The 17,693-nt window shown below is 44.9% G+C and overlaps 1 protein-coding gene across 4 annotated transcripts in view; it reads left to right on the forward strand.

Annotated features, from left to right (window-relative positions):
* AHCTF1 (AT-hook containing transcription factor 1) overlaps positions 1-17,693 on the forward strand; it is a 160,212-nt gene that overhangs the window by 43,845 nt on the left and 98,674 nt on the right. For all 4 annotated transcript variants that reach the window (XM_085896115.1, XM_085896119.1, XM_085896116.1 and 1 more), the window contains exons 11-15: positions 150-211; positions 397-525; positions 2,701-2,791; positions 13,432-13,521; positions 13,710-13,844. In XM_085896115.1, coding sequence (XP_085752241.1) covers positions 150-211; positions 397-525; positions 2,701-2,791; positions 13,432-13,521; positions 13,710-13,844 — 507 coding nt within the window. The remainder of the gene's footprint in view (positions 1-149; positions 212-396; positions 526-2,700; positions 2,792-13,431; positions 13,522-13,709; positions 13,845-17,693) is intronic.

Consider the following 17,693-nt stretch of genomic DNA (forward strand, 5'->3'; position numbering starts at 1 on the left):
CAAGTGTGCACCGCCTGAAATTGTAATTGGCTGGTGAGAATTTTCAGACGAGGCGATATTTATTTTACCTTCTTACAATTTGGCTTTTCTTTGTACCATTTTTAATTTTTGGAACATTCACTTACCTTGAGTTTCTTTTCTTTTTTCAGATATAACCTGCCTTTTGGATGGAGGAGTTATTCACTTGACTTGTCCAGGATTACAACATGAAGTGAGTATTAGGTTGTACTAATTAATACAATTCAACGTAGACATTTGTTGGTTGTTTACATATTCACCAAATATTGTTGACAATTTAGTTTTACTATTATTATATATTTTAAAAAATTTTGGAACTTAAGTTTATCATCTTGCAAAGATGTTCATAAGTCTAAAGTGAGCTGTTCCTTCCTCAAGGTGTTGAACTCGTTATCTTGTGCAGCACCTCTCAGTGCTGATAGTTTGTGCGTGGCCTATGATCGATGTGCTACTGCTGGCCTGCTGTCCTCACACTTTGCAGACATCAGTCCATCACACCTCTCCTGGGTCAGTTGGCACTGCAGGGTTTTATTTAATTTATTTTATTTCTATTTTTACCTCCACCACCAAAGGTGGACAGGTTACGTTGTCACCTCTGTTTGTCTGTCTGTCTGTCTGTCTGTCTGTCTTTGTTAAACTGTGAGCAGGATATCTGAAATGTTATTGATAGATTCAGACAAAATTTGGTGGACAGGTTTTGAGGTGTGATAAGGATGAATTGATTCGATTTTTACAAGGAATTAAGGCACAGGAGGATGCCATTCGGCCCATCATGCCTGCACCATATCAATACCAGATTTAATCAATCCGTAGATATCCTTCCCTTCGTGGTTGCTGCAACACTGGTACTCATTTCACTGACCTTGGAAGGATGACAGGCTGAGTCAACCCCCTGGTGTTAATTCAGCGGTGAACGGGGATTGAACTCAGGACCCTAGAATCCCAAGCCACCGCCCTAACTGCTAAGCCAACACCGGGATTTTGATGATGATCTGGATCTGAATGCCAGAATTTTAAAAGTGATTCTTCACCATTGGGAGATGAGGCCAAAAACTATAAAAAAGCAAAAAACGATATTTCAAAACGTGTGGACGAATTATGACAAAACTTTGTGGATGAGTTGGGTAGGTGATAAGAACAAGTCGATCAGATTTGGGTGTGTGACAAGGACGAATGGTTTGGATGCTCATCTGGCCTATCGGTGGGATACAAAATGTAAACTGTTCATCCTGGTGGAGGTATGCGTTCTACCAAGTGCCATTCTCGTTACCCTTGCCGAAGGATTTGGAGAGGTCTGGGTCTGTTTGTTTGGGTCTGTCTGTCTGTTTGTCCGCTCAGAACTTTCGTGTTTTTCTCCGCAACCGCTTGTCAGATTGAGACTAAATTTTCACCATTGGTGCGACTAATGTAGAATGTTTCATTGATAATTATGACATCATAGGTCACTTGGTGTGGCAGCCATATTCGAAAAACGGAAAAACTTTGGACCTCTATCTCTGAAACCACACGAAGGAAAAAAAAAATGAAACTTGGCACACATCATTTACTCCTCATGGGGAATGAGTGTGATTTTTTTTTTTTTATGACGTCGTATGTGTCCTCGTTATGATGTCGTAATAATTGCATACGTAGAACGCTACAAATGATTGGAATGAAAATTTTTGAGGGTCATCTCGGGATAAAATGGTCCACAGAAAAAAAAATTCATGACGTCATCGGTCACGTGATTTGGCAGCCACATTGTTAACAAACAAAAACTTCAAAAATCTTCTTCCTTGAAGTGGCTGAACAGATTGAGGCAAAACTTTACACACATGATCGCTTGTCCATGAGGAACAGAAGGTTCACACATATGATGTCATTGGTCACATGGTTTGGCAGCCTTATTGGATTTACCCTAAAACCTATCAAAATCTTCTCCAGAACGGCTGGACAAATTGAGGGTTAACTTTAGACAAATGTTCGCCAAGCTATGGGTGTACAAGGGGTACATAGCAAGCACACCTCATGGGGAATGAGTGGTATTTTTATGACTTCATAGGTGCTTGCCTTCATTATAATGTCATAATTGCATATGTAGAACGCTATATGCGATCAGTATAAAAATTTTTAAGCGTCACCGAGGGATAAAATGGTCCACAAAATTTTTTTGATGGCGTCATCGGTGACGTCATTCGGCAGCCATATTGGTTTTTTGGGGTTTTTTTTAAACCTTCAAAAATCTTCTCTGAAATGGCTGAAAAGATCGAGGCAAAACTTTACACATATGACCACTATCTATGAGGAACAAAAGTCACACATATGATGTCATACGTCACATGTTTTGGCAGCCATATTGGATTTACCTGAAAACCTATAAAAATACACCACTCAAAAGAAGTCCTGGCGAGGGTTTACAATCTTCGATTGCTCATTTTCTTGTTTGAATCTTGCTTTCGGAACTTGCTGTCGTTTGCCTTTTATTGCTTCCTACCAAATATTTCTTGTTTGCTTTCTTTACAATCTTGCATTCTTGTTCGGTGTATATTTGTGCACTCCTGTGTGATGGTGTCATTTACAAATAATTTTTTTATTTTTTTTAACTCCATACAACTTCCATTTGCTAAGATTTCATGTTTTTGTGATGGCTTTGAGCAGCTGCTCAATTTTGGGGTGTGCTATTGTCTCAATCACCCAATTCAGGAGGAGAAAATGGAAGCTGTGCTGATGGCTGTATTGAGGAGTGGTCATCTTACTATGTTTACAAAGACTGTTCGTGCGTGGGCTGCCGCTGGTCAGTGCACAGTTATATTGCTCACCTTCAATTTGGACAGAGCCTTTTTACAATGTCACCTCTCTCTTCCACAAGCCTATATCTCATGTAGTCATAAAAATACAATTTCTGGCTTTGCAGTCTGTGGTTTGGTATTACTTGCTCGTTGGGGCACTTCTTTACATTTATTCAATTGTTGAGAAGGAAAAGTGACTGTTATTTGATATAAATGATTATTTTGTAAGGAACTTTACTTCTTTTTTTTTTTGCACTATTCATGTTGGTGCTCCATAGGCAGTAACATATCTTGGGTTATGGTATCAGCAACACTTGCTGCAAGTGCAATGAGGTGACTAATTTTTTTCTTTGAAACAAAAATAGAAATTATTGTAATTGATAGTGGGATTTCTGCATGGCATAGTTCTTAACATTGTAGATTGTTTGTAGTAGCACTATGAATCTTTCTTTCCTTAAGCCTTCCCCTGATAGGACAGGGAGAGGACAATAATGCCTCAGTTTTAGATGCCAATGAGCACGGAACCACCACGTAGGTTTTTTTTTCTGCCAATTTCCAACCTATTTCAGTCAGCTGGGACTTTGGGAATGAAATTTTGCATCAATAATGGGAATAGAAGGTATATGGGGTTGACATTTTTTGACCTTAACCGACTTTTAAGATCATGACCTAATTATAGACATTTTAACATTGTCCAGCAGAATGAAATTACCCTCAAGATAGCCGAGAGCAAGGCACTTTTATGCTTCATTTGCATCATACCCCTCAGTTAAAGGTCAATGTCAAATGGCGATCTGAACCACACCCCACCCTTTTTTGTCATCACTCGATTTTGCCAATGTGAAATGCTAAAGACCGCCTGGCCCTTCCAAGTTGTTCTTGCATCATAATAGTGTGCTGTCACTGAAGTTGTACCTCTGATATTTGTTTCATGTCCTTGACCTACTTTTTTTACAGATTGTGACCTAATTAACAAAAAAACCCCACCTTTTTCATCATAACTTGAATAGTTTCCCTCCAATTTTCATGATATTGAGGGTTTTTTTTGGATAGCATGGAGATGGGGACACTTTCTTAATGTACACACTATCCCTAAGTGTTGAAGGTTAAGGTCATGTGGTGGTCAAAAACAAATATGATAACCATTGGATCACTGGCTTACCAATGGTTATTAGTTTGTGATTGAAGATATCTAATTATGGTTTTGATTCTGTGTAGGTATGCTAAGCATGCTCTGTAGAATGTTTGGAGAATGCACTTGTTCCTCTGTATCTCTCATACTCACTTCTACACTCAGTTTATATTCTAAATGATAACTGAATTGATTCAAGTGAGTACATTGAATCCTATTTGTCAGCCATCTGTTTCAAATTATATCATCAATGTAAACGTTTGTGGGGTGGCCCTAATTATTATTATTATTATTTTAAATGAGCTATTACAATACTGACGAAAGTATTGACACTGGAGATTCGGCAAAAAAATATTCGGGGTTGCATTTGAAAGCAAAAAAACATCAGAAGTCAGCTTTGGTATTGGCATTAACTCTGTAGTTGAAAGTCGCACCGAAAAAATTTGCATACTTCTTTTGTAAACTCTAATCTCCACAGTTTCTCAACTTGTGAATTTGATGGCTTCCTCTTCTCTTCCAAAGAATACGAAGGTCCCTCCTCGAGCTTGGCTTGGTTTTTCTCGTCCAATCACATGACCATCCAGACGTACTCACCTTCCATGCCCTTCCAAGTTTACCGATCCTTTAGTCCTTTCGGTGATTCTATTTCCTTCATGCCGTGATGAAATTAAATTGAACTGTTTGGAGGTTGTTTCATAGCCTGTCATTGTGACTGACTATTCATTTTTTATATGCCATATATATATATATATATATATATATATATATATATATATATATATATATATATATATATATATATATATATATATATATATATATATAGATATATATATATATAGATATATATATATATATATATCTATATATATATATATATATATATATATATATATATATATATATATCTATATATATATATATCTATATATATATATATATATTTATATATATATTACTATATATATATATATATATATATATATATATATATATATATATATATATATATATATATATATATATATATATATATATATCTATATCGGGGCATATTATGTGATACCGGTCGTCCATCCGTCCGTCCGTCTGTCCATCCGTTCCTGTCCGCACTCTAACTCCCAAAGTTTTCATCTTTCACGTTTCATATTTGGTACAGACTGGAGACGGTGTGTCGCGACATACGTTCGTCATCTAAAGTTGTTGCCATGGCAACCAGGATGCTGTTTTCCATGTCGTAGCACAATTCTGTATATACCTTCTTGTTCTTCATAAATTGACCTGTTTGAATATATAATTGTGTGTGTTGGTGCGCGCGTCACTTTTTCGGGCGTATATTGTGCTCACTTGCGCTCTTGTCATAAATTGCACTGAGCCTATTACTTGTGAACAGTCCCATGAAAAACTGCCAAGTGGTGCGTAAACCTTTGGCAGAAACCGATTGCGAATGGTTTTCAAGCCGAGATTTCTATAGTGAAAGTATAACATGGAAGAAGCTTATAGGCGTCTGAAAGTACAGTGATTTCTCATGGTGCTGCCATCGGCCAGTTGCGTGAGTATTGCGATGAATCCGTCTGGGTTTGTCTGTTTGTTCACAGAATAACTTGCCAACAAGGATCGCGAGAATTGCAAAATTTGGCACAGAACGTCATGTTGTGAATTTCTCACACGGGTTCAACTTTGAACTCGCAAAGAAACATGTTAAATGAAATTTGGTGTCGGACTGGACAATATTTACTCACCTTATAGCCATGCGACAGTATCGGCTCTTGCCCTCTGAGGCAGTATTGCTCAGAGAAAACAGTGCCATTTGTCACCAACTCCAATGAGTGCATTCAAGTTTAAATTTAAACCTGCTTTGCCAACCAGGTAAATTATTCAGCTTTAATTTTTCTAGTACTGGCTTACATAATAGAGGCTGTTTTTCTTCAACGAAATAAGATCCTGCATTTTTTATTTTTTATTTTTAATCCTGGAGACTGGACTATGCCTGGTGTTGGCTTAATGGCTGGAGTGGTGGGCTTGGGATCCTCGCATCTTGAGTTCAAATCCTGCTTGGCTGTGGAATTAATACCAGGTGGGGTTGACTCAACCTGCCATCCTTCTGAGTGTGGTGGGTGGAAAAATGAGTGCCAGCATGCTGGTATCCTGTGTCGGAGTGGTGACCTGTCCAGGATTGTGCCCAATAGCCAAGGAGACTGCTTAAGCAGCACCAACGCTCTGCACATCTCTCTTCGCTTTGCTTCGCCGGCGAAGATCAAGAAAGGTGGGGTCCACGTCGGCTGCAGGCTCGCTGGTGGCTGGTGGCTGGTGAGTCCGATACGGGACAGGCAGGTCCGACTACAGCGGTTGCAGACGAAAGTTTGGTCTGGAATGGTTGCCGAGGCATCCCGGTTCTTTCTCCTTCTTTTGTCTTCAAGGCTGGCTCTGCGGCAGCACTCGAAGGAGAGAGACTGCCTGGCAGACTGAGCGTCTCTATTCATCTCGATCGGCAGCGAGGGTTAACCACTGGCGGTGGTCAATTTCGCAGACGCTGAAGGACTTCTTCAGGGAGTCTTTGTAGCGTTTCTTTGGAGCGCTTACGTCACGGTGGCCAGAGGACAGCTCTCCATACAGCACGATCTTGGGCAGGCGGTGATCCTCCATTCTGGAAACGTGCCCTGCCCCAGCGTAGCTGAGTCTTCAGCAACATGGCCTCTATGTTGTTAACCTCCGCTCGTCAAGGACTTCAATTTTGGTGACGAAGTCACTCCAGTGAATGTTGAGGATGCAGCGAAGTGGAAACGCTCGAGGAGTCGTAGGTGGTGATGGTAGGTAACCCATGACTCGGCACCGTACAGGAGTGTGGTCAGTACAGCTGCACGGTACACGTTGATCTTTATGCCCTTCTTCAGATGCCGATTGTTCCACACTGTCTTGTAGAGTCTTCCAAATGCACTGCTTGCTTTCGCCAGTCTGTTGTCGATTTCCTTATCGATCTTGGCATCTGAAGATATGGTGCACCCCAGGTAGCAGAACTGGTGGACCGTCTTCAGCTCCGACTGGCCAATGGAGATGTGAGGAGGGTGGTACTCTTCCTGGAGTGTGGGTTGGTGCAAGACTTCTGTTTTCTTAAGGCTGACTTCAAGTCCGAAGAGCTGTGCAGCCTCTGCGAAGCAGGATGTTAAGCGCTGCAGGGCTGTCTCAGTGTGAACAACATGGGCAGCATCATCGGCAAACAAAAGCTCTCGGATCAGTTGCTCCTTGGTCTTTGTGTGGGCCTGAAGTCGCCTCAGGTTGAACAAGCTGCCGTCAGTGCGATATCGGATGTAGACGCCGTCTTCATCATCAAGATCTTCTGTGGCCTGCTGGAACATCGTGCTTAAGAAGATGGAGAAAAGGGTAGGTGCAAGGACACAGCCCTGCTTGACACCATTGATGATGGGGAAAGTCTCTAAGAGTTCGTTGCTGTATCTAACCTGACCACACTGGTCTTCATGGAGCTGGATAACCATGTTGAGGAACTTCGGGGGACAGCCAAGTCTTTCCATGATTAGCCACAGTTCGCTTCTGCTCACCGTGTCAAACGCCTTGGCCATGTCGACAAATGTTGCATACAATCCCTTGTTATGCTCTGCATTTCTCCTGGGGCTGTCTGAGGACAAACACCATATCTGTAGTGCTCCTGTTGGCTCTGAAACCACACTGGCTCTCTGGGAGAGAGTCTTCAGCAATAGCTGGTATGAGTCTGTTGAGCAGGAGTCTGGCAAGGATGTTGCCTGCGATAGACAGCAGTGTGATTCCCCGATAGTTGGAGCAGTCCGACTTCTCCCCTTTGTTTTTGTACAGGATGATGATGACTGCGTCACGGAGATCCTGTGGCAGCTTGCCCTGCTCCCAACAGCAGATGAAGAGCTCATGTTGTTTGGTATGTAGCATTAGGCCCCCATGCTTCCAGATCTTTGGTGGAATGCCTTCAACACCCGCTGCCTTGCCGCTCTTCAGCTGTTCAATTAATTTGGTGATCTCGTTCATATGGGTAGCTCATCCAGTTCCGTTTTCACTGGCTGTTGGGAGATGCAGAGAATTGCTGCATCTTGAACAGTGCGGTGAGCACTGAAGAGAGCTTGAAAGTGTTGTGACCAGCGGCTCAGGATGGATGCCTTGTCAGTGAGAAGCGCCAGGCCGTCTGTGATGCACAGGGGACACAGGACTTGGTGTGTAGGGCCGTACACTGCCTTTAGGGCTTCGTAGAACCCTCTATAGTCACCAGTGTCCACACAAAGCTGAGTTCTTTCTGTGAGGTTGGTCCACCACTCGTTCTGGATCTCTCAGAGCTTTCTTCTCAGGACAAGACTGCTGAGCTAGGTGGGCCTGGTGAGCAGATCTCTTCTTCACCAGCAATTCCTGGATCTCCTGGTTGTTTTCATCAAACCAGTCTTTGTTCTTCTTTATAACAAACCCGAGGACTTCTTCAGAAGTCTGCAGAATGGCAATCTTCAGGTGTTCCCAAAGCTTTTCAGGGGAGGGGTCTGTGGGGCAGCTCGAGTCAAGAAGCCTTGACTCCAAGCCTGCCTGGAAGTCAGCTTTCACTTCAGCTGACTGAAGTCTGCTGACTTGGAGCTTCCTTCTCGGGGGGCCTCCTTTCTTTGGTTTGGGTTTGAAGTGAAGTCGGAGTTTGCAGCGCACAAGGCGATCAGTGTGACATTCTGCGCTGGGCATCACTCTGGTATGCAAGACGTCCTTGAAGTCTCGCTGGCGCACTACGGCATAGTCGATGAGGTGCCAATGTTTGGACCGGGGATGCATCCAGGTTGTCTTCAGGCTGTCTTTTTGCTGGAAGATGGTGTTTGTGATTGTGAGTTGCTGCTCTGCATAGAACTCCAACAGCAAGCGCCCGTTGTCGTTGCAGTTACCAACACCATGTTTCCCAAGGACTCCTTTCCAAGCTTCAGAATCTTTGCCCACCCTGGTGTTGAAGTCACCTCGGAGTTTTTATCCCCCACCACATGGTGGAAGGGGGATATTGTTGTCACCCCGGTCGTCCGGCTGTCCGACCGTCCGTCCGGGCGTCAGCATTTATAGTTGTGAGTGTGATAGCTCATAAACTGTTCGCCATATCGATTTGAAATTTGGGTCACACATGCACCACCTGAAAAGGAAGAACCCTATTGATTTTGGGTGTCGCCGGATCCCAGATGGCCGACTGGGGCGTCCATCTTGAAAAAAATGTTTTTTGTAATAAATGGAAAACCGCTTATCTGATTTCAATTATTCTTGGTTACTACGTTCCTCCCCCTGGGGAACTTTTTCGAGATGATGACCAAATGGTGTCTTGTTTCCAATTCACCTCCCTCATTATCTGGAATATGTGTGACCTTTTTCATTCAATGGTGGGGGATTTCCCCATCTCTGATGGTGTTGTTACGAATTTCGGCCCGTCCGGCGTGCGATCAGCCACGTAACTCGAATCGTGACATGTCGCCCACCAGAACGGACAATTCAGTCGTGACCCTCCTGGAACTACCGCCAGGAGCCAGTCACGGGTGGGGGTTTAACCTCACCACGATCGTGCCAATTGCCCACCCGCGCAGGATAGGGTTGCTCGCCAAATTCGACCGACCTAAGTACCTGCGCGAATGGTCGACCGGGCGATCGTACCTCGTCGCAGGTCGACTTCGGACACGAACCGCTTAAGCGGCTCATTCCGTGCTGCAGGGATAACCGAGCGGAGTTATCGTTGACCTCGACGGTTCAGACTACTTTTTGGGTGTTTCAACCCACTAACAATCCCTTACGTGATGCAAGATGGATCTTTCAAACAGAGGAAAGGACGCAACGAAACGGGAAACGGTTCAACAAGCAAGCACCTTTATTTCACACACATGCACGTATGTACAGCCATGCAATCAATGCGGGAAAAGGAAAATGCAACCAAAGCAAAAGCACTACTACCGACTATAATTATTTACAACACTTAAACAATTATACTTGTCGGGACTCGGCGCCACATCATTCATTCAAAAAAGGCAGGGAGGTAGACGGGGTCCGTGGACCAAATGTGCGCGGAACCTGGAGGAGCCGCCAGGTCCACGAGGCCGAAAAGGTCTTACCCACATCCTCATGACGCGATGGCTGGCAAGCCGCAATGTCTGCGCAGCTGCGCCCCGACTCCGTGCCCCTGGCGTGGTCGGTGAGCCCTCTCCGGCGTGCTCTGCGCCAGCACGGTTGGGTCGGCACCACGGTTGGGGTGGGGAATGAACGGGGCCACCGGCACTATCTCAGCGCGGATGGGGGTGGGGAATTGTTGATGCTCAGGGTCGAGCGAGGGGAATGGCTGGTGGTTGGCTTGGTCGCTTGTGAGAGCGAAGGTGGCTCGATTCTAACGACGAGACGATACCACACTACAACTCCCAGTTCCACACAGACTCGCGTCTTTTATAGACGGGGGGAGGAGTCTGTATGCAGATTTTAGGATCAAAACGCGATTGGAGGCGGGGCCACGCCACCCTCTGTTCAGCCATTGGTGTGACAAAAAGGGGCGTGAGCCTCTTTTGATCCAAATTCCTTCCTGAGAGGAATTCACATCCATCGCGCTTGGAGGCGGGGCCATACCGCCCGACGCTCGCCCTCTCGACGGAGGAAAAGGGGCGTGAAGCCTTCCTGATCCGAATTTCTCTCCCGTAAAGACATCCATTGCACTCGCGGATTGCCGCGTTCGGCAACAATCACCGAACGGCTTCGGACAGTACGACGTTCGGTGTTGACTGGTGGTGGGGTCGAGGGTTGTGAAAGGAGAAAGGCGAAGGCGGTGGGGGGTTTGCTGTGGTGGTTTGGTGGTTGGCGGGTGTCGTTTGGGAATGGCGGTGGAGCGATGTTTGCGGGATTGAGTTGTGGAGGTAAAGAGGCAAAGGTGGTGGTGTTTGAGTTGTTGGCAGCCTAATGGTCCAAAATAACAATAGAGAAAGAAGAATGGCTAACTCAAAGCGTCACAGTCTGGATGAATTACACATATTCCCTCTAAACAACAGGTGTGGGCTAACGACACATGAAGTTATCGATATATCTCACCTGAGGACCCTTTATGGTGTATTGCGAATTTCCACAGCCGTAACAGTATATTTTGACTTTGTTGTCTGCAGGGGTGTTTTGAAGGAGGCTACGGAGGTCAGAGTAAAACTTGTCCTTTTCTGCAGGCTCTGCTTGGAGAGTCGGAGGTACACACTGACCAGCATGACGTACTTTTGGTTTCTGGGAGGGAGGTGCATGGAGGTGATGCGGTCAGAATGACTCGTTGGCAGGTTTTCAAGCTTGGAAGCAATAGAGTTTCTGACCATGAAGCCAACGCCTGAAAGGCGTCTCTCTGTGGCTGGTTTGCCTGACCAATAGAGGGTGTATCTGGCACCGTGTTCAAGGAGGCTGCATACTTTTGGGACGCGGACTTCGCGAAGAGCTGCGATGTCGATATTGAGTCACGACAGCTCATGTGCAATTAGAGCAGAGCGGTGTACCGGACGGTGGCTGTCATCTGTGTCAAGCATGGTCCTCATGTTCCAGCATGCTATTTTCAGTCCTTTTGCACCCTTAGAGGTGGGTGTCTACCTTTCTGTCTTTGAAGTTGCTCGACCACGTTTCGTAGATGCCCGTTGACCGTCGCTAGCCAACTGGGGTGAAAAGGAGACGAGCTTTGGTTAGGCCACCTTTTCTAGGCCCCTCTCCATGTGGAGCAAGCAGTGCTGTCCCTAAAAAGGGCTGCTTGGTCGCTCAGGGTGTACCAAGTAATGATGTCATCTCCAGGTCAACATCAGGCGACCAATATCCTGAGGTGCCTGCATGCAGGATTGGGACTACGGCTACCAGTGTCATCAGCCACCTGCCGTTTTCGCCCCTTTCCCATCGCTACAGGACTTTGAAGGGGAAGGGGAAGGGGGGGGGGGCTCGGACATGGACGTTTCCTTCGAGCCTGCGCAGTGTAGTTTTAAGGGGGAGTTCAGTGTGCGCAGTACTGGCCCCATCCTTTGAACCCGGGTTCATCTGCCATGGCCAAGCAAGCTTGGACGGCGACAGCGAGGTCCTCGGGTTGTAGGTTTGAAATCAGAGTTTTCCTTCTCCTCGATGAACTGCCTGACGAGGCTAACGAGCTCCATCTACCCGAGACTCATGGAGGGTGGGGGCATCTCACTCCCCATGCAGGCCCCAAATGACCTGCCCACTGCTCTGCACATAGTATGGTCCCAATGGATACTGGATTGGACTGCACTGGACTGGACTGATGCTCTGACTAACAAAGCAACAATAGTAGGCATCTCTCATGCACTACGTTGAGAAGATGATTGCATTCACATAGTTGGCAACATCAGTCATTCAAGAATTGCTGAAGGGTGAATTGGCTGTTTCTTCTCTCTTTCCACACACATCCACCATTGGGTCATTATGACGGATTGATTATTATTTATCCCCATGCTTTTAAATCAAAACATAAACAGAGGGATATTGCAATTGGGCCTGTCTGTCTTTCCATCATGCTATCTCCTGAATGGTTGTGCAGAAATTCACCAAACATGGTCATTATGATCAACGCATGGGAAGAAGGTGCGAGAGCAGTTTCATTTTTGACCCTGCCTCATGGGGCATGAGGGTGGGGTTGAAAGGTCAAATTCTAAAAAATAAAAAAAAACACTTACGGGCACATTTTTTATACACTTTTTAAATGAAACTTTTGTATATGTAATCAGCAGTGGGGTCCGCATGAAATGTGTAACAATTTTTTGGGGGTATTTGACCCCTGGTTCATGCCCCAGGAGGTGGGGAATTAGAACAGGGGTTAACACAGAAGATTAAAAAAAAAAAACTTGATTTGATGTTGGGTCATTCCTGGTCAAAATTTTTGCCATCTTTCAACTTTGCTTTCGGTGGTAAGTGTGGGGATTTGTGATGGCGTGCCATCAACTTCGCTCTAGTTTCCCACGCCGAAGGAGAGGGTATTGCATTTGGGTCTGTTTGTCTGTTTGTCTGTCTGTCTGTCTGTTTGTTTGTCCACACAGAACTTTAGTGTTTTTCTCCACAACCACTTGTCGGATTGAGCCAAAATTTTCACCATTGGAGCGACTACTCATGTAGAATGTTTTAATGATAATTATGATGTGGCAGCCATATTGGAAAAACTTTGGACCTCTATCTCTGAAACCGCATCAAAGAAAAATTTGAAACTTGGCACATGGCAAGTACTCCTCATGGGGAATAAGTGATGGTTTTTTATAACGATGTCATCGGTGCCTTCGTTATGACGTCATAATTGCATATATAGAACACTACATCTGATCAGTATGAAAATTTTTGAGGGTCATCGATGGATAAATTGGGCCACAGAAAAAAAATTGATGACGTCATCGGTCACATTATTCGGCATTCTCTTGCTTGTGTCCATATTTGGCCCCACGGTCAGAATTTATATTTGGCTGATGGTTTTCCTCTCTGCACTCATTTTTCTATGAAATGTGTGCTATGTTACTGATGGATAATTTTCTTGTTTAGGTAATTTGGATTCTGTAAACAAGCTCTGCTTCTTGCTCCAATGGACTTGGAATAAAGTGGTGCAGATCAAAGAGGAAATCGATAACCTTTGTAAGTATGATGATGTACTATAATAACATGCAGGTGCCTCAACCTCTCTTCCACATTTATATACTTAAAATACAGTAGATTGCATGTTACAATCTGGTGTTTTGCTGTTGTGATCGTCTCTTTTATTTTTCTTGATTTCATTCTCATGAAGTGCTTGTGAGTCATCTTGTGGCCATTTGTGCAAACAGGCATGCCCCTGTTTGATGGTTCAAGCCGAGTGGCAGACCCTTTGGCACTATCATTGTTGGGGAGAGCAGACGCACGCCTCCAGAACCTCAAATCCATTTTGAATCTCTTCTTGAAAGAGGCTCCTGCATTGATCGGTATGGTATTCGCCCAGCACATGTGGATAATTTTATTTTGTTTATAAAAGGTATAATTTTGGCTGATTGGAATGCAAGAAATCTAGTTTATTGATATCAGTATTTACAAGGTTAATGACCCTTTTATTAGCATGCTTAGTGTTGGCTTAATGGTTGGGGTGGTGGGCTTGGGATCCGAGGATCCTGAGTTCAAATCCTGCTTTGCTGTTGAATTTATACAAGGTGGGGTGGACTCTGTCTGTCATCCTTTCGAGGTTGGCAAAATGAGTCCCAGCTTGCTGGTATCCTGTGTCGGAGTGGTGCACTGTCCAGGATTTTGTTCAATAGTCAAGGAGACTGCTTAGGCAGCACCAATGCTCTGCACAGAGTATGGTCTCGGATGGATCGATGGACCCTTTTGATATGATGCTGGGATAAACATTCCTCCCTCCTAATTATTCAAGATATCTCGTACCTCGTTGACTTTTCTTGAATACCAATGTGTGGACATCCCCACACTATACTGCAACTGATCCAAGGTGGGTGCCAGGAATTATAATTGTGTGAATAGCCAACTTGAGGCTAAACTATATCGCAACCGAGTGGTTGTGTGACCAACCTTTAGTGTTGAATGCACCTAACACGTGCGAATAGCCAAACAAATGAATTATCCAAATTGATTTATTTCTTTGTTGTCACTGAACCGAATCGCTGTGGGAAAGATGGCAGCGTCACGTGTCACACGTAACCTTTGAGAAATCCATTATATGAATTTAATTGGCACAGGAAAGACAGTATAAAATCCCAAACATTTTTTGACAATGTACCCACTCCCCGGAGCTGGCTAATAGCCCACCTTGGCTATGTATAGCAGGAGCCTTGGCCAATTGATAGCGCTGATACTGAACTAATGAATGCCACAGTTTACACAGCAGCCAGGGCCAATGGCCGACCATCTTGTTTCTTCTGATGAGGGGCTGCCATGCTGGATTGTCTGCTCCCCACCCGAGGGATGTGAGAGGGCTGACACTTACTCCTCTTTCTCCTTTGTGTGCGGGGGATGGGTGCTGCCGCTTGCCGGCAGTGTCGATTTGGGGGATGCTCGGGGTGCCTCCCTTTCACCCAGTTGGACTCGGGAGGAGAGTACAAGACGATCTTACCCAAATTATACTGAAATGACTCGACCCATCCGTTTAGCTGGGCCACGTCAGATAATTTCACCCGATTATGAACACTGTATTAAGGACAAGTAAAGTCTTAATAATTATATAAACACACATGTGCAAAGGCTTTATCACGAGCTCCTGCCCTTTACCCCATAAATGTAACATTTGTTACTTATGAAATCTAAAGATTTCGTAAGTATATTGATGACTTCCGTCCTCTGTTTGTGTGTTTGTTTGTAGGCACGATAACTCGAGAACGGAAGAAGCAACTAATGTCAAATTAGACCACGTTATTCAGGAGGGTGATGGCTAGCGCTGATTAGATTTTGGTCAAAATCGGTCAAAGGTCAAGGTCACAGTGAGGTCAAACATCCAAAAAAAGTTATAACTCGAGAACGGAAGAAGCTATCAATGTTAAATTACACCACGTGATTCAGGAGAGGGATGGCTAGCGCTGATTAGATTTTGGTCAAAGGTCAAGGTCACAGTGAGGTCAAACATTCGATTTTTGATGGTTTGGTACAGAATCATCGTAGAAACTTCTGGTTTGCGTCGCTACCTTCTCTCGAGACAGCTTTTATTAAACAAAGTCAGAGGTCAAGTTGACGATTTCGTAAGTACCAGTGTATGACTGCTTGTTTTTTTGTTTGTTTGTTTTGGAGTTCTGCAGCAGAGTTGGAATTGTGCAAAATTGTGCTTGTAATTTTACATTGTTTTCACGTGCATTTTAATGATGGATTGTCAAACTCAAACACACTTGCAAGCAGCACAAAGTTAGTGCATTAAAAATAATTACCGTACATCAAATTTGCTTCAATATTTGGTACATCCATCCGTCAAAAATCTTTTTTTAAGCGGTGCAGATGTTGAATTGACACAAAGGGGAGCTCTAGTTGCTGAGCATCATGAAAAGGAAATGCCAAACTGCACCGCTTCCTTCGGACACTGGTGTTATTATTATTATTATTATTATTATTATTATTTTTCCTTTAATTTTAATTAATTAATTATTTTTTAAACCAGCCTCCAGAATAAGAACACCAATGAATAACAAAACAAAACTAGATGATATTCATACAATACTTACCCCACGTAATCTTGATAAGGACTTTGTGCAAGCAGGGGCACCAAGGTCAGGTTCAGGTCAGGTCAGGTTCGATCTGTGACCTGCTACAAGTACCATGTAAACCTGTACTAATCTGTTCCATGGTCGGGTTGTCGGCGACTAAACCGTCTCCCCCACCAGGTTTTCTGGTGAGGAAGGTGTTTGGATATGGACACCCAGCAGGATTAAAAACAAAACCTGTCAAAGGGTGGAGTAGCTCCTTGTGAGCCAACGGCCATCCATATCTAGTGCCCAACTGTGTCTGCAGACGTCCTCCTGCAGTTGGGTTACTTTTGATGAGGAGGTTGGTGGCAGGATTTGCACTCCGGCCACCGTAAAACTCTTCATTCCGCAAAACGCAAAAACGCAAAAAAATCTGAAAACCCACTCCGTGGGAGTACCTCCTGTGCAGCTTCCCTTCGCAGGGCAGCTCACCGGATGACGGGATTGGGGCAAAGCCTTCGGGACCCCCAATCTTTGATGATAGGAGGGAAACCACGGGGTAACATCCCTGGGTCAGATTGCGGGAGAGTGTGTCGGAGTGGTGCTGAGGTGTCGTCCACCAGACGGCGGTCTCCTTGGGTTAACCTGAGGCGGTCCCTTCGGGTGGGTGCCTGGAATGTCCTATCCCAAAGAGAGGATGATCACCTGTATCTGTTATCATCTGAGCTCAAGCGTTTGGACATCGGGATTGCAGCTCTCTCTGAGGTTCGGAGACCGGATTGCGGCGAGATAATGGTGGGTGGTTACACCTACTATAGGTCTGGTCGCTCTGATGATTACCATACCCAAGGAGTTGCTGTAGCTGTGTCCAATAAGCTGACCCCAATGATAATTGAGGTAACACCGGTCAACGAGCGTATTATGAGATTAAGGATTCGTCACTCCTTAGGTGTCATTTCCCTGGTCTCTGTTTATGCTCTGACTGAATTGAGTGATCTCACAGAGAAGGATGCATTCTACGCCACGCTCGAGTTTGTGGTTGATCAGTGCCCCAGACGAGATACACTTCTAGTCTTGGGGGATTTCAATGCATTGACTGGAACTGATAGGGATGGTTATGAGGTGTGTGTTGGTCCCCATGGGTCAGGAACTATGAACCAGAATAGCACTAAGTTCCTTGACTTTGCAAGAAATCATGGACTTAGGGTGGCTGGTTCATGGTTTCAGCGCCCACAAGCTCATCGCTGGACTTGGTATTCCAACGCTGGTGGTGTGGCAAAGGAGATTTACCATGTCCTCATTGACTGTCGTTGGAGGATGATCCAGAACTGCAGGGTCTACCGGAGTGCTCAGTTCCTCAATACTGACCACAGGCTTGTTGTAGCAACTCTAAAGCTGCACCTTAAATCCTGGAGAATGGTACCATCCCAGCCTAGGCTGGATGTTGGCAAGCTCAGGGATGAGAGAGTAGCTGAGGAGTTTGCGAACAGGCTGAGTGGACACTTGGGGGGGGGGGGGGGTCTGGGTGCTTTGGGGGGTCCTGAAGAGTTGTGGAGCGCCTTCAAGACCACCGTCCTTGATGTTGCCGGTGGATGCCTTGGAGCTCACCGCAGGGCAAAGAAGAATTTTGTCTCTCAAGGGACACGGGATACCATT

Source organism: Eptatretus burgeri, chromosome 9 (genome assembly GCF_056783735.1).
Source record: "Eptatretus burgeri isolate ZD-2024b chromosome 9, Ebu_testis_v1, whole genome shotgun sequence".
Classification (NCBI taxonomy): Eukaryota; Metazoa; Chordata; class Myxini; order Myxiniformes; family Myxinidae; genus Eptatretus; species Eptatretus burgeri.